The 22,008-nt window shown below is 41.6% G+C and overlaps 1 protein-coding gene across 5 annotated transcripts in view; it reads left to right on the forward strand.

Moving 5' to 3' along the window:
* Positions 1-2,916: 2,916 nt before the first annotated feature.
* LOC122228569 (myomegalin-like) overlaps positions 2,917-22,008 on the forward strand; it is an 81,985-nt gene continuing 62,893 nt past the window's right edge. The window contains exons 1-12 of one of the 5 annotated variants that reach the window (XM_042953673.1): positions 2,917-4,463; positions 11,343-11,474; positions 12,568-12,687; positions 12,908-13,000; positions 13,143-13,355; positions 14,668-14,826; positions 15,720-15,833; positions 16,249-16,386; positions 17,578-17,757; positions 18,652-18,846; positions 21,586-21,753; positions 21,910-21,991. In XM_042953673.1, the coding sequence (XP_042809607.1) occupies positions 3,339-4,463; positions 11,343-11,474; positions 12,568-12,687; positions 12,908-13,000; positions 13,143-13,355; positions 14,668-14,826; positions 15,720-15,833; positions 16,249-16,386; positions 17,578-17,757; positions 18,652-18,846; positions 21,586-21,753; positions 21,910-21,991 (2,719 nt within the window). In that variant the 5' untranslated portion in view covers positions 2,917-3,338. The remainder of the gene's footprint in view (positions 4,464-11,342; positions 11,475-12,567; positions 12,688-12,907; positions 13,001-13,142; positions 13,356-14,667; positions 14,827-15,719; positions 15,834-16,248; positions 16,387-17,577; positions 17,758-18,651; positions 18,847-21,585; positions 21,754-21,909; positions 21,992-22,008) is intronic. The other 4 variants (XM_042953674.1, XM_042953676.1, XM_042953677.1 and 1 more) reach the window with 4 other exon arrangements.

Raw genomic sequence — 22,008 nt, forward strand, 5'->3', positions numbered from 1 at the left:
GGACGCCCAACCGACTGAGCCACCCAGGCACCCCAACTAAATACAAAATTTTGACCAAGATGATATTTATAAGGACCATGAAGTGCTGAATTTATTATCACATTTTTTTCTAAGTTTGTTCTTTTCTTTTTTTTTTAATGTTTATTTTTAAGAGAGAGAGAGAGAGACAGAGACTGAGTGCGAGCAAGGGAGGGGTAGAGAGAGAGGAAGACACAGAATCCAAAGCAGGCTCCAGGCTCTGAGCTGTCAGCACAGAGCCCGAAGTGGGGCTCGAACCCATGAACTGTGAGATCATAACCTGAGCTGAAGTCGGACGCCTAACCGACCAAGCCACCCAGGCATTCCTCTAAGTTTTATTTCTTAATTTTTATGTACAAGTTTTGTTATCTATACACCAGTGATCTTTTAGTGGGGATGAAATTATATAATACCAAATGCTCACATTAGGACCAGTTCTAGTATTATATAGTTTGCTATCCACTTCAAAATAATGGTTTTTAAATATTTTTTTCTAAGCGTGAATAGAGTGCTATCTTCGAATTTTCTGATTGTTGAGTGGATTTATTCCTATCTGTTGTTGGAACCTTAGATATGTATAGCTCTCTGTATGTTGATCTTTACTGACAGATAGCAAACGTCTATTCAATGATAAATTGCCTTTTCTCCATTTATACTGGTTTGTACTTCTACACCAAGCTACTTATATATTGTCATTAAAGTTTAGAGACTATCAATCAGATGCAAAATCTTACTAAGGAATAGAAAATAATACAAAGTATTATTTAATTTACTCCTGAAAAGCACTTTGTTTCATTATTTCATTTCTTTTTGAATGTTTAGAGACAGAGAGAGAGAGGGAGACAGAGGATCCAAAGCGGGCTCTGCGCTGACAGCAGAGAGCCCCATATGAGGTTTGAACTCAGGTACTGAGATCATGAGCTGAGCCAAAGCTGGCCACTTTGACTGACTGAGCAGGCGCCCCAATTACTTTGTTTCATGAGTATTTTCCTCAGTAGGAAAATGTGGCTGGCATCGACAATCGAAGATGAGGACTTAACTTATGTCTTAATTTGTACTTTTATGGACCTTTGCATTCTTTCAGCTCTTTAGAACTATACTCAGACAGAGTACAACAGGGTATAGTCCTGGCAGGCAGGCTGTTAGGGAAGTCCAGAAACTCCTTGTCTCTCTATAGATCACTACAGATCCCAAAGATTGTTGTTTACTTTCTTTTGACTTTGAAGCTCATATACCCAGAGGCAGGCAAAAATGTAGCTGTAATTGAGTTTTCCTTGGAAGTCTATTTTACATTCTTGGTTTTTAGGGCCAGAACATGCATATTTTAAGTGAAATAACATATGCAAAGTTCTATAGCTCCTCCAAACTCACAGATCAAAGGACTGTCCTTAAGATGGAGGTACTAAGATTTTGTTTTGGTGATTAAGAGAACAATAAAATCGTATGTGTGCAAAGCCCCATAAAGTTTTAAAATTATTTTAAAATATTTCCATTATTATCATATTGAAATAATAGTATAAGCTATTATTTAACGAGCAAAGTACTGTTAAAACACTTCTAAATCATTTCCTTTAATTCTCCATAAGAAGTTTGGAGGCCTGTTCAGAGTTCTTATTAGGAGTTATGGGCTCTGTCCTAGAGACGAGGTTCAGAAATACTTAAAACTGTTGCTGCCCTTAACCTCTCACAAGGCCAAGCCAGTATTTTTGTAACTGGGAAATGTCCTGCTGTTGGGGGACTCCAGGTGATCCGCTGGGGCTGTTTTTCTTCCTGTCCGGTGTCTGCAACGCCTCTTAAGCCAACAAGGGAAATCTTTATTATAAATGGAAGTTGATACCTCCTACTCGGGAGCTCCAGCTTCCCCCCACTGTGCACATTCTAAGTTCTGTATCCAAGGGTAGGGTGACAACTGTATATGGTTGAATAAGACGGGGTACCTACTGAAGTCAGTGAAATTCTCAGCCCTAATTCTGCAGAGATCAGTACTGACATTCTGTACTCTTGCTCAAAGAAGCTAGGTCTTTCGTTCTAAAGTTTATGTACCCTCCCCACCCCCCAAATAGGGACTGCAGTCCACCTGAACCTGAAAGAGAATTTGGTGATGGTAATCTATTCTCAGGTGTCTACATTCTTGAAAAAGCCCATTCTTAAAAGTCATGGTTCACCAGCTGCATTCACGTGGTATGGGCTGGACTGTTTCTCGGATGACTGCTTTGTGTCCTCTCTTGATTTCTTTTCTAAAAAAGGTCAAATCGTCCAGCAGTGCTAAACCCACGGCCCGCCCCCAACACTGCAAGGAAGAGAAATACTTGATCTCTTTTCTAGATACTCCCAAAGTCGAGATAGAGGTTGAATTGAGCCTCCTAAAATCCGCCCTAACTGCCACCTCTGGTTTGTCAACCCCGTCTCCCCGCCCGCCGCCGCTGTAAACCCGAGGGGCCTTTTAATCCCGGCACCAGCCTGGGTAGGGGAGAGGTGGGGCTGCAGGCGGGAGGGAGGCGGCGCGCAGCGGTACCTAGTGGCGCTGCTGGGCTGCTCCATCCAGAGTACGTGGCGCTACCCGTGGAGAGAGGGGGAGGGAATTCAACTTTCTCCTCCCAACGCAGATCTTCGGGTCATCCCGCTGGGGCAGGAGGGGAGGATCCATGAGAGGACTGGTGCCCTCGTCGGGTGAAACCTCAGCAGATGAAAGCAGTCTGGCAGTGGCCAGCGCCGGTCCTGCTCTCCACGAGTACCCGCTGCGAACTAGGTCTCCGTTTCAGCGCGAGGAGCTGCGACCCGACTGGGGGTGAGGGGGGACGCACTCGCTACCGCGCATGCGCACAGTCGGGAGCTGGCGGCCCGACTACAGCTCCCAGAGGAACCCGCCGCTGGCCGCGGGAGCCGAGCCGCTGGCGCCATCTTGAAATCTGATCCTTGATCTCCGAGTCTTTGCGTCAGCAGCAGGGTGCTGCTCTTGTACGGCGAACCCAGCCTGCTAAAAGGGAGGACGTTGGGGACGCGGCGGCTGGCGGGAGAGAGAGACGGAGGAGACATGGCTGGTTGCGAGCGCGGCCTGCGCTGCTGTCACTCAGCATCCCCTTAAGGCGTTTTTTACGCCCGCCCCCTTTCCGAGGGGCGGGGCGGGGCGGGGCTGCCCACCCTGGTACCCGGAGCCCGCGCGCGGGTGGCAGAGGTGTGCCCCTGCAGCGTGGGGACCCCACCGGACTGTGCCATGCCCGCCGGAGGCCACGGAAGAGGGAGACGCCGCGCAACCAAGTGCCAGTGAGTGAACAGGCTGCAGCCGCCTCCGGGAACCTTGGCAACTGCTGAGAGAGAAGATGAAGGAGGTTTGCAGGATCTGTGCCCGGGAGCTGTGCGGAAACCAGCGGCGCTGGATCTTCCACACGGCATCTAAGCTCAACCTCCAGGTTCTGCTTTCGCATGTCCTGGGCAAGGATGTGTCCCGGGATGGTAAAGCCGAGTTTGCTTGCAGCAAGTGTGCTTTCATGCTTGATCGGATCTATAGATTCGACACCGTTATTGCCCGGATCGAAGCTCTTTCTATTGAGCGCTTGCAAAAGCTGCTGCTGGAGAAGGACCGCCTCAAGTTCTGCATTGCTAGCATGTATCGTAAGAATAACGACGACTCTGTCACGGAAACCAAGGCAGGGAATGGGACGGTTGACATTTCCGGCTTACCTGATGTCAGATACTCTGCACTGCTCCAGGAAGACTTTGCCTATTCAGGGTTTGAGTGTTGGGTAGAAAATGAGGATCAGATTCAGGAGCTCCACAGCTGCCATGCTTCGGAAGGTCCTGGAAACCGACCCAGGAGATGCCGTGGTTGTGCAGCTTTGCGGGTTGCTGATTCTGACTATGAAGCCATTTGTAAGGTGCCTCGAAAGGTGGCCAGAAGTATCTCGTGTGGCCCTTCTACCAGGTGGTCCACCAGCATTTGCACTGAAGAACCAGCGTTGTCTGAAGTGGGGCCACCGGATTTACCAAGTACAAAGGTACCCCCAGATGGAGAAAGCATGGAGGAAGGGACACCGGGATCCTCAGTGGAATCTTTGGATGCAAGTGTGCAGGCTAGTCCTCCACAACAAAAGGATGAGGAAACGGAGAGAAGTGCAAAGGAACTTGCAAAGTGTGACTGTTGTTCAGAAGAGCAGGCTCCACAACATATGTGTAACCACAAGCTGGAGCTAGCTCTTAGCATGATTAAAGGTCTTGATTATAAGCCCATCCAGAGTCCCCGAGGGAGCAAGCTTCCTATTCCAGTGAAATCCAGCCCACCTGGAGCCAGGCCTGGCCATATCATGACAGATGGAGTTAGTTCCGGTTTCCTTAACAGGTCTTTGAAACCCCTTTACAAGACATCTGTGACTTATCCCTTGGAAATTTCAGACTTGCAGGAGCTGTGGGATGATCTCTGTGAAGATTATTTACCACTTCGGGTCCAGGTATACAAAATGGCTACATAACGCCTTTCTGATTATAGTTAGCTGGTCTCAGGCTTTACATGATTTCTGCCTGGGTGAAGGTTAATCTTCTACACCTGAGAAAACTAATCATTGAGCCCACTTTTGCTGCACCTTTGCTTGTGTCCCATTGTAGTGTATGTGGTTCACACTCAAAGAATTTGCTTTTCACAGTCCTTGTAATATTATCTATTGGCCTTCCTGTTAATTATCAAAATCACAGACCTTTTAAGACAAAAAGAGATTCCTAATTGACTTTTACCCTATAAAAAGACATTTAATCTTATATCTGGCACTAAACCTCTTACCTCCTTTTCTGTCCCCCCCGCTTCTTTTTGCTTTGTTTTCATTTTTAGATGTATAGATGTTTTCATTTATAATGATCAATGTTTTCTCACATTCCGTAAGGGAGTTCTCTAGTTCTCCCTAGAGCATCAAGTGTTCCATCCCAAAGGTTTATCTCAAACTGATTAGAGCATAGGGTAAAGGTTTGGGGAAAACCTGTTAATCCACCAAAGTATTATACTATCTGAGCAATATTTATAATAAGTATGCCATTTGAAAACTAATAATGACTTGTTCATAAAAGAAACTTTGGGAATTCAAGTGTTGTCATTAAAACCATTAAGGTGAAGGGGCACCTGGGTGGCTCGGTCAGTTGGGCGTCAGACTTCGGCTCAGGTCACGATCTCGTGGTCCGTGAGTTCGACCCCCGCGTCGGGCTCTGTGCTGACAGCTCAGAACCTGGAGCCTGTTTCAGATTCTGTATCTCCCTCTCTCTGACCTTCCCCCATTCATGCTCTGTCTCTCTCTGTCTCAAAAATGAATAAACGTTAAAAAAAAAAAAATTTTTTTTTTAATTAAAAAAAAAAAAAACCATTAAGGTGAAAACTGTTCACAGCCTGTTTGCCCGCTGAACTCTATTAAGAGGATGTTTGACATTAAGAAAGGTTTCCTCTATTATTGGGTAATAGGAGTTTCATCCATTATACTCTTTAAATTTTTCTTTTAAGTTTATTTATCTTGAGAGAGAGCCTGAGCAGGGTAGGGGGCAGAGAGAGGGGGGAGAGAGAGCATCCCAAGCAGGCTCCACACTGTCAGCGCAAAGCCTGATGCAGGCAGGGCTTGAACTCACGAACTGTGAGATCTTGACCTGAGCGGAAATCAAGAGTTGGGCGCTTAACTGACTGAGCCCCTCAGGCACCCCCCCATCATCCATTATACTCATGAATTTCTTAGTGACTAGAAGATGGTAGTTGATCTTAATGTGAGCTGTTTATTTCTGCCCAACTGATTTCATACCAACTTTTCAAGTTTAGTTATATTCAGGGACCCGAAAGATGCTACTTTGTTTCTGCAGCAACAATGGACGCTAACTTCAGTTAACTTTGTAAAACATCTGGCACGTTCTACGCCGATAAATTTAGTGATACCATTACAAAAGCGGACAGTCCAGAAGGCATTTTGGAAAGCCTGCTACCAGTCAGCATCATCCCAGAAATCTAGAGCTTGATGATATATGAGATTGTTGCTTGTCACTTAAAATTTTTGAAAAGTAGTTCTATTATAAATAAAATTTGCATCACAGTAAGAACTTAGCAGAAAAATAGAAATATTTTTAAATTTACGTACAGTAGTCAGAAACATCATATATGAAGTGTTATGAAAAAGGATGAATATCAAAAAGTTTTAAAATGTGTTTTCATTTGTATAAAATGTTTAGAATGCCTAGTGCTCTGCTTTGCATTCGTTTCTTAAAGTGGAGCTTTGAGATTGATCATTCTCAAGAGCACATTTAAACTATGGTGACTGTACCTTTAGGTCAAGACTGTACCTTTACTTCATTATATTTGGACATTGGAAAAAAAACAGACCTTTAAAACTGTAGTGTGTGACCTTTCTGCTATCAACCTGGCTTAGATTCTTTACTGTTTGTACAATAACAAAACAAGAGGAAAGAGAAAACATTCTGCTTGAAGAATCATGGCATTTAATTGTTGTGCCATTTTCTCCAGTAATTAAGGATGTGGGTGCAAATAGAATGATTAAATTGGGCTCAGGGTGTTTGTAAATAAAATGTGGATTTAGGACCCCTGACCTTTTGTTTAAGTCTGGTTGACTTTTAAGCTCCTTAAGGAGCCTTAAGGCTGGTGTGCTTTATGTCAGAACCAGAGCTAGTGGGACAAAGGCAGACCGCTCATTGTCTATTTCTCTGAACAAACGTGAAAAGAACAGAAGTAAATTTAAGTTACTTTTGGTAGCTCTGTTCTTAGCTTGTAGAAAGAAAAAACCCTGAAAGAAAAAAATTTTTTATTTAAATTCCACTGCAAATACAAAGAAAGACTCCTATCCTAAAAAGAAAGATTGTTCTGTAAGGTCATTTTGATTCCTTTGTTTAATCCTCCACTTAACCCATTCTGTGCACTATGAAATATTTCATCAGAGTTCCTTCTGATTGCTTTTTTTCTTTCTCTTCTTTCTCGTATTAAAGAAAAATAGCAACCGTGTAGCTCTCTGGCTTACTAATTTTCTGGTATTATGCAAATTGACTCACTTGCTTTCCACAGAATTTATGCCCAAAAACCCAAGGTTGTTTAAATATCTAAAGAAAGGTTGAAGCTGGTAATTTCCTTCTTTATTGTGTGGCCCTGAACTAGAAGAGCGGTGATAGGAGGGGTGTGGTCGATTAGTAAACCTCAATTTAGTTCTGGCTCCTGTGCAATTTCCTTTTCTATCTAAATTCAAAGAGCAGGAGATCTTTGCTTCAAGTCTTGAAATGCCTGGGTCTGCCCCTGTGTGACTATGGTAATTTATCCTTCTCACTGTTTGGCTACAGAACCTAGATCAGACTCTTTGGAAGGTATAAACATTAGATGCTGGTCAAAGATTAGGCCTTTAATTTTATGCTAGTTGATAGTTCTTTTGTATCTCCTCTTATTAACAATAGGATAGAAAACCACAGCAGTTAAAGATCTAGGACTTGGTATTGTGAGGACTAGCAAGTGCCAAGAAAAATGTTGTTAACCCAGAAGATCTAAATAACTGCCTTTTTAGCCCAAAGGTCATACATTATGCAACATCAGGCCTGGAAGCAATTCTCTTTTCTGATGCTGGAAAGCATTTGTCCCAAATAAGTCAAAAGCAGCTTAATTTAAAATTACATTATTATTATGATATGATTTTAGTAACCAGTGGTCTGGAAATTAGCAATGATTCAGCCAAATCGAGCATTACTGATTTCAGGCTTTATAAAATCATCTTAGGAATGATTGGTTTCTGTATTTGATATTTCACAAGAATTCATTAGGAGCTTGTTAACTCAGGGGACTTTGCTAAGTGCTCTTTTGGCAGACTATTATCTGAAAAGACAGTTTTCTGAGATGAAGATTGAATAATCTTTCTGAGATTATTTAATAAAAAAGTTATGAATAAGGAAGAAACAAATATCTTCAGGTCACTGCATTACATTTACAGAATTAAGGATTTCCTACAATTATTTTTTAATTTTTTTTTTTTAACGTTTATTTATTTTTGAGACCGAGAGAGACAGAGCATGAACGGGGGAGGGGCAGAGAGAGAGGGAGACACAGAATCGGAAGCAGGCTCCAGACTCTGAGCCATCAGCCCAGAGCCCGATGCGGGGCTCGAACTCACGGACCGTGAGATCGTGACCTGAGCTGAAGTCGGACACTTAACCGACTGAGCCACCCAGGCGCCCCTTCCTACAATTATTAATGCCAAGCTGGGTTCAGATGAGACACAGACTCATTATGTACTATTCTATGGCATTCTTTGGCTTTAAAGTTGCTGATGAAATGTCGCTATTAAATATCTATCTAGTCTTATTTCTAAAGAGTCACGGAAGGATTAGAGCATTGGACTGGAAATTAGGACTGTTGTTGATTGTGTTTGTTTCTAGTCTTGTTCTCTTACTAAACACAAACTTTTGGTCCCTACAACATTGCAGACATTATGGTAGGCAATGGGTTTACAGAGATGGAAGATACATTCCCAGCTCCAGTGCATCTGGTTTAACTGGATCCTTTTCCTGATTTCCTGTGTAACTTCGGACGTTACTTACCTGCTCTAAGTTTCCATGTAAAATGGGATTAGACCACATGGTTAGTTTGTATAGTTTCTTTGCCCTGCGGAACTGAGGAGCCAGGTTTTGTAGAGAATGTTTTATCATTAAATAAATGATAAAATTATTTATTTATCAGTTAGAATTGTGAATATCTGTTCACATAGTTACCTCTCCCAGGGTGTGACCTAATTCACAGCACCTCAGGGCAAAGCTCCCTGTTATACCCACAACAACAAATATCTCAATTATTCTAGGAGTCATTATCCTTCGATTCTCCTTGTCCCTCTCCTTCCTTCCAGTCCTGTTGACTCTCCTTTCAAAACACATCTAAATACATCCATTTCTCTTCCCCTCTCTAACTGCCACTATAAGCCACTATTCTCTTTCACCTACACAACAGAAACAGCCTCCTATCTGGTCTCCCTGTCCCTACTGGTGCTCCCCTGTCCATTCACCACAGAAGCAGCTTTTTAAAATACAAATACGATTGGATTACTTTTCTGTTAAAAACAGTGCAGTCCATTCTCATTTCAATGAGAATGAAATCCAGCTTCCTTAACCCTGCAGTAGAAGTTCTATACCTGGCCTCTGCTTTTCCTTTCCTCTTCATCATGTATTCCTGTCCTCTGCTCATTACACTTTAGCCCTGTGCTAGCCGGCTACATAGCCACTAGCCTTATGTGGCTGTTGAGCACTTGAAATGTGTCTGCTCTGAATTGAGATACGCTGTGAGTAAAGGGCACCCCTGATTTCAGAGACGTGGTATGAAAGGAAGTAAAATACCTTGTTGATAGCTTTTATATTGAATACATGACTATGATAATTTCTTTTGATCAGATATATGGGCTCATAAAATATTTTATTGAAATTAAGTTCACCTATTTATTTTTTACTGCAGTCAACGAGGTTTACTACAAAAATTTAACTTATATACATGGCTCACTCATATTTCTATGTGAAAGTGCTACCCTAGCCACATAGACCTTTCTGTCTCAGGCTTCTAGCCTCTCTAGGTCGTTTCCATTAGCTGTTTCTGCTGCCTAGATTGTTTTGTAGCTCTTTCAAGGACTGGCTTTTTATCCTGCAGATCTCCCCTTAACCAATGTAAAGTAACTGCTCAACCAACTTTGAGTAACTTCACCGCTTTACCATGCTTTTCTGTTTTAAAGCATAAGGCCTGTCACTGCGATTTTGTGTATTTCCTTGTTCCTTTATCATATTCCCAACTCCCACAGTGCTTTATATATTATGGTACTTAAGAGATGTTTTTAAAAATTGGTAAATAGCATTAGAAGAATAAAAAACTGGGTTTGTTTTGTTTTGTTTTGTTTTGTTGTGGTTTTTTTTCCTGAAATCTTTATACTTCCAGTCAGTTGCTGGCAGGAACAGATTGAAATTAAGCTCTAACCCCACTGCCTAGAAAATGGTAGTCAACGTTTAAAAGTGTGAGGGAAAGGGAAAATGAACAGCAGTTGCCTTTTTCTCTTCCTAATGGGTATATATTTTTTCTCATTGGAGTGGGGGTGTGTAGGGAGTGGGAAGGGAAGGGTCAGGGAGAGAGGAGATGGGTTTAGTGCCACAATGAAATCCTACAGTTTTATTTTAGTACCTTTAGCTCATAATGAATATTAGATACAGTTCTATAAGTTTATCTTAGTCTGATTTATTATCACATCATATAAACAATATATGGGTTTTTTTTCTCCTGAATCTTTTCGGTGAATTGGTATTCCTATTAAACATACCTCCTTCCCAGACCACGGTGGATTTTCAAATTTATTTTTAATTTTATTTTTACTCTTTTTTGAAATAACTTCAAATTTATAGAGAAGTCATAAGAGAAATACAAAGAACTCCCAGATTCACCAGTTGTTAACATTTATCCAGATTCACCATATGCTAATATTTTGCTACATATGCTGTTTCATTCCCACTGCCTATATAGACACATTATTTTTGTATTCCTGAACCATCTGAGAATTAGTTGCAGATATTATGAGTTTTTATACTAAGTATGCATGTTTCCTAAAGGCAAGAACATCTCTTACATAACTACAGTATAGTTACCAAATTTAGGGGCGCCTGGGTGGCTCAGTTGGTTAAGTGTCTGACTTCGGCTCAGGTCATGATCTCACGGTTCGTGAGTTCAAGCCCCGTGTCAGGCTCTGTGCTGACAGCTCAGATCCTTGAGCCTGCTTTGGATTCTGTGTCTCCTTCTCTCTCTCTGCCCCTCCCCCACTCGTACTCTGTCTCTCTCTCAAAAATGAATAATTAAATGTTTAAAAAAATATATCAATTACCAAATTTATTATCGATATGTATATGATATGGATAATCTATATTCAAAATCTGTCCATTTTTTCCAGTAATGTGAACAAGCATATTATAAGAAAGACTGTTGAAATAGACCTTTCCTTTCTTATGGATGGTATAGGTTTGCTTACTGAATTCCATGATTGGAAATAGGATAAAGTGAGTATTTGGTCATCATAAACATTTTCTTTTTTTAATCTTCCCTTTGAACTCTAAATTATCTGTTTTAACTGACTCTGTAGTGTTTGCGTGAGTTCATAGGGAAAGATAGGGGGAGGAGCTGGGGCTAAGTAAACCAGTCCTCCCAATAAGGAACAGGGTTGTCTTTAGGAATTCATACTGCTAAATCCATGCAACACGTTCGGTTTTCTAAGCCTCTGCCAAAAGATGCTGGAAGCAGTTGAAGATAAAATGTACTGTTGGCTACATTTAACTCAAATTCTTGTCTTGCTGCTTCTTTCTAGCCCATGACTGATGAGTTACACAAACAACAGAAGCTGAATTCGGATGAGACCATTATAACCCCGCAGTCTGTATCTGATTCCCACTTGGCAGAACTCCAGGAAAAAATCCAGCAAACAGAGGCCACCAACAAGGTATGATCAATCCAGGCCCTGATTAGGACTTGGAAGATGGATACTGTGTATTCCTGTTGTTCTAAGGGATTTTTTTTGTTTTTGTGTGCTGTTTTTTTTTGTGTGTTTTTTTTTTAAGTTTATTTCTTTTGAGAGAGAGTGCGAATGGAGGAGGGGCAGAGAGAGGGAGAGAGAGAAAATGCCAAGCAGGTTCTGTGCTGTCAGTGCAGAGCCCAACTTGGGGCTTGATCTTGGGAACTTTGAGACCATGACCTGAGCCAAAATCAAGACTCAGATGCTTAACTGATTGAACCACCCAGGCACCTGGGCGCTCTAAGGAATATTTGATTAGAAGTGTAGTTCTTGGGGTGCCTGGGTGGCTCAGTTGGTTGAGTGTCCGACTTCGGCTCGGGTCATAATCTCATGGTTCGTGGGCTCAAGTCCCACGTCAGGCTCTGTGCTGACAGCTCAGAACCTGCAGCCTGCTTCAGATCCTGAGTCTCCCTCTCTCTCTGCCCCTCCCATGCTCATGCACACTGGCTCGTGCGCACGCTCTCTCTCTCTCTCTCTCAAAAATAAACATGAAAAGTTAAAAAAAAAAAAAAAAAAGGCTTGAATGCAGTCTTTACCTGTGGAAGGCACTGAGACAAGAGGTTTGTGCTTTTGATTTTAGCTTAACTTCTCACCCCTTTATAGCCCAAGGATTCTAACATTTATTTAGGAGAAAATTGTAACAGTTGCCACAATTTGGATGGTGAGCTTCTGGCCTCGTGTACCCCTGTAGTGTTCTGTCCTGTCCTAGATAGCAGAGCTCCTTGGTCTTTGTGTAAAGGATCCACAGTGACTCATGTAGACAGGTGGCCATTACAGCTGCCCATCACAGAGAAAGTTCTAAGTGCACAGTGCAGAAGAATTGAAGCAATTGAGTATTGAAGAATTTCATATTATCTGCTACTTTGTCTTGATGATTGACCTAGGACTTTAATGGTTACTCTCTGTGGGGGGAAAAATAACAAGGTAATATTCTCTAGGAAATCCTTTAAACCTAGATTTGAGCAAAGACTTTCTGGTTGCATCTGAGGTTAAAAGAAATCGTTTTCTTTTCTGAATTCAGATTCTTCAGGAGAAACTGAATGAAATGAGCTGTGAACTGAAGTCAGCTCAGGAGTCATCTCAGAAGCAAGATGGTACAATTCAAAGCCTCAAGGAAACTCTGAAAAGCAGGGAAAATGAGGTAAATATTTGGCAGTTGGGGACCTCTGAGGAAATGATTTGTTCCATCAAGGTAGACACATACTCTGTATTTTATAGAAACAGATCATCAGACTGACAGATCTTAGCCTAGAAAAACTGGAGTATAATCAAAATTGGTATTTCTAAAATCTATACAGGCAAGATAATGGAATTTATTTTTAGTTTCCTAACATGCTTGGTACTCCCTGTCTCATTTTCAGACCGAGGAGTTGTACCAGGTGATTGAAGGTCAAAATGACACAATGGCAAAGCTTCGAGAAATGCTGCACCAAAGCCAGCTTGGACAACTTCATGTACGTGAGGGTCAGACGTAGGACAGGAGGCGAGGCTCCTGTTGAGGACTTGCCATTTTTGGTGCCAGTCTTAATTTTGTTGGTCTTCTCCGCTGCTCAGTGCTTGCCCTCCTTGTGATTACGCTTTTTACTGTCTTTTCAGAGCTCCGAGGGTGCTTCCCCAGCTCAGCAGCAGGTGGCTCTGCTTGACCTTCAGAGTGCCTTGTTCTGTAGCCAGCTCGAAATACAGAAACTCCAAAGGGTCATACGCCAGAAAGAACGCCAACTCGTGGATGCCAAACGATGTGTGCAGTTTGTAGAGGCTGCAGCCCATGAGAGAGAACAGCAGAAGGAGGCTTCTTGGAAACATAACCAGGTAAATCAGTAATCATTTTGTGGCCAGAAGTGCTGACTTGGCCCTGATAATAACTTTTCATTAGGACAGTTTGTGTTGAACCCTTGAGTCACTCACTTGATCCAGTTAATTCAGCTCAACATTTGTTGCCCTCATGCCATGTGCCAGACATCAGGCTGGGTTCTGGAAATGCAAGTGTGAATATCACAGGCTCTTTCCTGTTCAGTTACTTGTAGTGTAGTATGAGACAGTCACAGAAACAGAATTTTAGTGTGGTAAAGACTGAAATGAAGCAAAGGAGGTATGTTTGGGTCCTAGAGGAATATACAGGAAGGGCTGAGGAAGCGAGTCTGGGTAAGGTCCATGAAGGCAGCTATCTTAGGTTATTCCTGAAGGATGGGGAAAGGTTACCAAGACAGAATTGTGGGAAGCAACAACCAACGTCCAAGGAGTGGCACGTACAATTAACCACTTCTTTTTTTTTTTTTTTTTTAATAATTCATAAGTGGTTCCTTCATCTTGTTAGGTTAGAGCATATGCTATTGATTTAAAAAAAAATTTTTTAATGTTTATTTATTTTTTGAGAGAGAGAGAGAGACAGAGTATGAGCAGGGGAGGAGGAGAGAGAGGAAGACACAGAGTCCGAAGCAGGCTCCAGGCTCTGAGCAGTCAGCACAGAGCCCAACATGGGGCTTGAACCCACGAACCATGAGATCATGACCTGAGCCGAAGTCGGACACTTAACCGACTGAGCCACCCAGGGCCCTCCCCTACCCCCTCACCTTTTTTGAGAGAGAGAGGTAGGGGGTGGAGAGGAGCAGAGGGAAAGAGAGAATCTTAAGCAGGCTCCACACTCAGCACAGAGCCTGATGGGATGGGGCTTGATCCCATGACCCTGGAATCATGACCTGAGTTGAAATCAAGAGTCGGATGCTCAACTGACTGAACCACCTAGTGCCCCAGTTTTTTTGTGTTTTTTTTTTTTTTTTTTTTTTTTAAGATTTAAAAGGATGGTAGAAATATTCTGTCCTTGAGCTTATTGTAAAGGATCCAGGTTCACAGGGGGACAGAGTTCTGCTTAAGTAGTTACATAGATCTATCATTTTTAAACTAGAAAGTAAGTATACCGAAGTATAATATGAAATTTACATCTTACCTCCATTCACAGTTATCATTTCCCATATCCTGGTTGATACATGTCTAGTTAAGAATGGCACTTTTTTCTACTTTATGTTTTATTCTATATCCCTTGGAAGTTTTAAGGTCTTCGTATGTACTGACCATGTGAAAATTTTAGATTGTTTAAAAAAGGGAATCTGAATCTGTAATTCAGGAATTACGAAAAGCCTTGCAGCAGCTTCAAGGAGAATTGCAGAGTAAGAGCCAACAGCTTCGTATCCTGGAGGCTGAAAAGTACAATGAGATTAGAACCCGGGAGCAGCACATTCAGCACCTAAACCATAGTCTGAGTCACAAGGAACAGCTGCTTCAGGTGAGTCTACACAATGATTTCAACTAAAACTGGGCTCACAGAGCTCTGAAATTTCTGTCCATGTAATTTCAAGACGTTAGGCCACCTGCCTGTGTCTAGTACCTGTTACATGTAGAACACTGAGAGATAGGAACTGGGAGGATTCAAAATAAATAGAAAGTACAATTCATGAACCACCAGTGCTACCCAGCAAGTGTAGGAAATAATAAATATAGACCCGAAAGTCTTAAGCAATAAACATTCAGCAAATAGTTATTAAACACCTCTGTGAACCAGATACTATGTGAGGTGCTAGGAAGACAGAGAAGATATGACCGCTGCTCTCAGTGTAGTAGGTGAGGACATCTGTATACGAATGTCTAGTTACTTAGATGATAAAATGAATGTTTTAGGGAAAATATGGAACAGTAAAGACGGTGACGGCCACCTGCTCTAAGCTTCAGTCCCATCGAATCCCTTACATTTTTCTCATCATACAATTTTTTCATAGTGTGCACATATTGTGCCTACATTTTTTCTCTGATAGAAATACCTCCACCTGAAATTCCTAGTCCTTTAAGATTCAAAGCAAATGTAATCTCTTTTGTGAGATCTTTAGTGACACCTTCAGGCAGATGTAGACGGTGCATCCTGTAGCTGCACACAAATACAGACACACATGTATATACATTTATACAAATACACACCTATACACACGTATGTGTCTATACACATATATATATGATGTGGAATAGTTAACGATTTATATGCCTGTCATCTCAGCTAACCTGTGTTTTCTTTGAGAGTGGTCACATTTTGTCTTTTATCCTAAACAACAAATTCGTTGGCAGAATGTTGGAATTTGGTGTGTAATGGACAAATAAATAAAGGAAAACATTTTTTGGTCTCATCAGGAATTTCGGGAGCTCTTGCAGTATCGAGATAAGTCCGACAAAACCCTTGAAGCGAATGAAATGTTGCTTGAGAAACTTCGGCAGCGAATACAAGATAGAGATGTTGCTCTGGAGGTATGCACCTTAATTTTGTTTATGGCACTGTGGATTATTCCATTTACTCAGGTACTGTACAAATATGGGTCTACTTAATTTGCTGCTTTTTGAAGTTGGTTTTTCCTTCCTTTGTTTTATTTTTATTTTTTAATTTTTAATTTTTTTCAATGTTTATTTTTGAGAGAGACAGCGCGAGTTGGGGAGGGACAGAGAGAGGGAGACACAGAATCCAAAGCAGGCTCCAGGCTCTGAGCTGTCAGCGCAGAGCCTGGCGTGGGGCTCGAACTCACAAACTGTGAGACCATGACCTGAGCCAGAGTTGGATGCTCAACTGACTGAGCCACCCAGGCGCCCTGTGTTTGGAATCTTAATGAATGAGTGTGATCACAGTAGTGAATCTGAAGGGGCTTTAGGATCCTTACTCTCCTTGCAGCGGGCTATAGATGAAAAGTTCTCCACTCTGGAAGAAAAAGAAAAAGAACTGCGTCAACTCCATCTTGCTGTGCGAGAGCGAGATCATGACTTAGAGAGACTGCGTGGTGTTCTTTCCTCTAATGAAGCTACCATGCAGGTAAGAGCACAATCTGCCATGACTTGGTGTCTCTGTCCCACTTGGATTTCTAAACCTGAAGTGTCAACTCCTTCTGTCATTTTCTGAAAACCAATGTATTTGCTTTAGGGGGCGCCTGGGTGGCTTGGTCGGTTAAGTGTCTGACTTCGCCTCAGGTCATGATCTCACGGTCCGTGGGTTCGAGCCCCGCGTCAGGCTCTGTGCTGACAGCTCAGAGCCTGGAGCCTGTTTCAGATTCTGTGTCTCCCTCTCACTGTGACCCTCCCCCGTTCATGCTCTATCTCTCTCTGTCTCAAAAATAAATAAACATTAAAAAATTAAAAAAAAAAAAAACAATGTATTTGCTTTATAAGAAAAAAAATACAAAAACAAAAACAGTAATCATTAGTTCCACCATTAAAGATTAGGAAGTGAGAAGTGTTAGTCTACTGTGAACTTTGCAGGAGGAAGCAGTGAATATAGATTTCTAGACATCTTTTTTTTCTTTAATATCTTTTTAATGTATTTATTTTTGAGAGAGAGAGGGCTCACAAGAGGGGGAGGGGCAGAGAGAGGGAGACAGAGAATCCTAAGCAGGCTCTGCACTGTTAGTGCAGAGCCCCATGCAGGGCTCAAACTCACTAACCATGAGATCATGACCTGAGCTGCAGTCGGACCCTTAACGAACTGAGCCATGCAGGCACGGCAACTAGACATACTTCTGATTTATTTCTAATTCTTGTCAATATCTGTACACTTTTTACATAAGCATTGCCAGGGTACAACTGTTATACTGTTGTTTTCTCTCTAATATTATATACATGTCCTTCTATAGCCACGGTCAGAACACTTGCTTAGTAATATTTCCTGTGGGCTCTTCTTGTGTATGTATTTTAGAGTTTATACATTTGACCATCTGCCACTTCTTAAAGAAGTCCTTCACTTCCTCTGTAGCATAACCTGCTTCCTCAAAACTACTTCATTTATCATACACATTGTATTTATTTCTCTAAAAATTAGATGAGAGTTTCTAAAACCAAAAAAATATATATACATATATTAGTATGGCATTGTTACATTAGATACTAAGGTTTCTCCTATTGCAAAAAAATTGTCAATTTAGGAGACATTTCAAGGTGGATCAAGTTTCTTGTTTATCCTCAGGAGTGTGGGGTGCCCTTTCACTTACAGTTGCTTTCTTTGTTACTGCAGAGTATGGAGAGTCTGCTCAGGGCCAAAGGCCTGGAAGTAGAACACTTATCTGCTACCTGTCAAAACCTCCAGTGGCTGAAAGAAGAAATGGAAACCAAATTTAGCCATTGGCAGAAGGAACAAGAAAGTATCATTCAGCAGTTACAGACATCTCTGCATGACAGGAACAAAGAAGTGGAGGCAAGACTTTAGTTACTTGAAGGCAGTTGGTTTAGTGATGGCATAATCTGTCTTGGATTAGGACTCTTGAGGTCTGGGAGGCTAGTGACCCAAGTCTCGAATTCTATTCTGTGCCTGGGCGAGTCATTGGCTTTCCCTGGGACTTTTTTTTCCTGCACCTATAAACTCAAGGTGACAATTATCTTTCTCAAATAAGTCATGTGAGAATTGATGAGAACAGAAACATCCACCTTTAATGTGAGAGCTGACCTTTTTTAGTTAAAGTGCTCATAATTGCTTAATGAATGCTAACTCATTGAATCTTTACAAGTCTATGAGGTATATATATCATTACCCCTCTTTTACAGACCAGGAGACAGGCTTCTGAGATGACACTTATCCAAAGTAACATAGTAACTGACAGACCCAGGAAGCAGCCTAGGCAGTTTTAACCACCATGTGCTCCCTCTCAGTATGGAAGGAGGAACTTCGTCACCATGCTAACATAGGCTCATTAGTCTTTTTTAGCCTATGGTTTTGTGTTTCCCCCATATAAGTTATACTGGGGAGAAAATAAATAAAAATGAACTAAGTGTCCATTTATCTTTATCTAATGTTAATTATTATGGACTCTGAGCAAATAGGGAAAGGGCTTACTTCAGAAAACAATAGGTAAGTTGCCATTACAAGTATTTTTCTATATTGTTCATGTTCATTCACTGAGCACGTGTTTACGGTCTTCTGTGAGCCGGGCCTGTACTGGATCTGGAGAAACAAAAGTGAGTAAAACAGGATACTTGCTCTCCAGAATCCCATAGCTCTTTCTTCTATAATAGATTTTTAAAGAATAAACCCTTTGATATGTAGTAGAGGGCATTCTTTCCTCCAAAACTTACACCGTCCCTTTTGTGTTAGGATCTTAGCTCAACGCTGCTCTGCAAACTCGGACCAGGACAGAGTGAGATTGCCGAGGAGCTGTGCCAGCGTCTGCAGAGAAAGGAAAGGCTGCTGCAGGAACTTCTAAGTGATCGAAACAAACAAGCAGTGGAACATGAAGTAGAGATTCAAGGCCTGCTTCAGTCTATGAGCACCAGAGAGCAGGAGAGCCAAGTAAGGACCAACACACAGACCAGAACAGCATGGGTGCATTTACAGACTATGAATAGGAAGCTTTTGAACATCGTCATGTGTGTGTGTATGTGTGTCATTTTATACTCCATTCGTGAGGATTTTTCCCTTCAGTCTGTTACCTACACTATAGTTTCATATCAGTCACCAAAACGTGCGATATTTTTTAGAGCACTTTGCATTTAGAAGGCTGCCTAAACAATACACATACCCATTAATTTCATTATGTACATTTTCTTTTCCTTGATATTCTGATAATTTTCACATACGGGATTCTGGAGTGTTTTGGTTTTGATTCTAAATTATCAAAACTTGATGATATTTTGGGGGCGCCTGGGTGACTCAGTCAGTTGAGCATCTGACTCTTGATTTTGGCTCAAGTCATGATCCCAGGGTCATAGGATTGAGCTCTGCACTGAGTGTGGAGCCTGATTAAGATTCTCTCTCTCTGTCTCTCTCTCTCTCTCTTCCCCTCCCCTCTCCCCCGCTCGCTCGCTCTCTAAAATAAAACAAAAAAACCTTTAAAAAAAAACTTCGGTGATATTTTCTGTTTCCAGCCAAGGTATGGGAAAACTTAAACTTCACATATTTTTTTCTTAATTCTTATAAAAACTGAATTCTCTTAAGAGGAAAACAGACTGGGTTTTTTTAAAGGTCTTGATGAGAAGAAATAATCGTATAATAATATGGGATAACCTTAAAATACTGGTACACAATTTTTCAAAAGGCAATTCTTAATTTATCCTCATTCGCAGATATCTTCCTCCTCAAGGCTAGAGAGGTGAGCTGCATTTTAGGGACCAGTCGTTCGAATCCCCCCAGACAGCTTTAGGGGGCACCAGATTCTTATCATTTGACCATAACATTCTCTAATGCTTCCTTATATCTTGAGATAGTTCTATTCGTCTCGTCTAATTCTCAGGCCCCCTGAAGTGATTATACATTTCCTTCCTATTAAATGAGATGCAGAAATTGCTTCTGGAGTAGACCTAATGGAATCACTGTGAATCATTTAAGTCTGGCAGGAGGCTAACAAAAGTCTTTGTGTGAGTTTTCTTTTTAACCCTTTGTAATTTGAAAGAATTAGTATACCTCAGAAGTACTGTATGCTGCTGAGAGTAAAATAATGGAAGCTAGGAGGTAACTGTGAAATTACAAACGATCATTTTAACTCCAGAAAAAGAGAAAGGGTTGTATTCTCCTAGATCTGTGTCTTAAATTTTACATGCAGGAGAAATCGCCTGGATAGCTTTTTAGAAACACAGATTCCCATGCTCACTCCTGGGGACAGAAACTAGGAGAGATAGATAGGACTTAAGAATTTGCATTTCTTACAAGCTTTCAGATGATGGTGATGCTGCTAGTCCATGGGCCCCACTTGGAGGACCCACTTGGAGGTCATATATATGACCCAAGAGATATTGTATGTTACTTATGCTTTTTTCCATAATAATTTCCATAGATATTTATTAAGATCAATTAATAATGCACTGTTAGCATCTAGATGGTTATGTCCAAATCCCTAAAGGGCCCGAATCTTACCAAAATTGTAAGGTTATTCTTTTATTTCCCTTAGAGATTATGACAAGAGCTCTGCTTCTCGTTTAAAACAGTAGTTATTGTCCCCAGAAACAGTTGGTGCTGAGACAGCTAATATAGTTCTGATTCATCACCTTATTCCCCCAGTAATTTTAGTCTTAGTTTATTATTTCCAGATTTTCTGATTAAATGCAGACTTTTTAAAAAAAAATTTTTTTTTAGTGTGTATTTATTTTTGAGACAGAGCATGAGGGGGTTGCAGAGAGGGAGGGAGACACAGAATCTGAAGCAGGCTCCAGGCTCTGAGCTGTGGGCACAGAGCCCAGCGCAGGGCTCAAACTCACAAACCGCAAGATCGTGACCTGAGCAAAGTCAGACACTTAACTGCCTGAGCCACCCAGGCACCCCTAAATGCACACTTTTAATGTGGTAAAGGTCATGAATAATGTTCTAGATCCTTTTCCTTAATGTGCCATCATCTATCTTAGAAAACTGGGATTTGAAATTAAACAAAACCGTGTTCAGTGGTTTGGAGGTTCAGATTCTCCAGATTATGTGGTCTGATAAAAGTGTCTCTATGTAATTAATTCATTGGATAAATACGTATTGAGTGCCTACTGTGTGCCAGACACTGTTCTGGGTGCTTGTGATTCAGTGCTGAAGAAAACCTAGAACCTGTCCTTAGGACATCCAGTTGGGGGAGAGACAATAAACAGATCTATCAAATGGTAAGTGTGTTGTAAAACACTTAGCAGGATAAGGAGAATCAGGAGTAGAGAAAAGATCACTGTCTTAGATAGGATATGCAGAGGAGGCCAGTCAGAGAAGGTAGCAATAGGCAAAGATGTAATTGGAGCAAAGCAAGTGAATGTTTGGGTAGAGGGCATCCAGGCCAAAGGCACATGTGTCCCAGTATGAAGGACATCTACTCTGGTCCACCTCAACCAGAATCTTCTCACCTTAGCCTGATAGAGTTCTGGCAGAACCCATTTCAGACTGTGCTGTCTGTAATAGATGACTTCAGTTCAGGTTTTCCAATGTTCAGCCGTGTTTTTCGCTATAAACTGAAAGCAAGGAAACTTTTGAAGGGCCCCACTGGCTTTTCATAAATAACTGGCTTTAAATGAATAACGTCATAATGTGAATTTTGTTTTCTAATGTTCCATGTGATTTCCTTACCAGGCCTCTGCAGAGAAGATGGTACAGGCCCTAATGGAAAGAAATTCAGAATTGCAGGCCCTGCGCCAGTATTTAGGAGGGAAAGACTTCATGGTGTCCCAAGCACTGATCTCTAACCAACCCACTGAAGTTACCTCCAGCAGCCCCCATCTTGGAGATCAGACTGATCAAGTAAGAACTATGTACTTGTGTAGATGTTGATGCCAACTGCCTTTCCTTTTTGTGTGGGAGGCAGAAGTTTGATCATTTTAATACCTTTCCAAGTCCTTGTCACTGTGATCATGGTTCCCGCACTTTCCTAAATCCCCTAACTCTTCCAATTTTTAGGGTTCCGTGCATATACCCTCCAAGGATGATGGCATTTCATTGACTGCCAAAGGGGATACCAGTATAGCCAGGTCCTCATTAGGTACGTATCAAATTTAA

This window comes from Panthera leo, chromosome C1, assembly GCF_018350215.1.
Source record: "Panthera leo isolate Ple1 chromosome C1, P.leo_Ple1_pat1.1, whole genome shotgun sequence".
In the NCBI taxonomy this organism is placed as follows: domain Eukaryota; kingdom Metazoa; phylum Chordata; class Mammalia; order Carnivora; family Felidae; genus Panthera; species Panthera leo.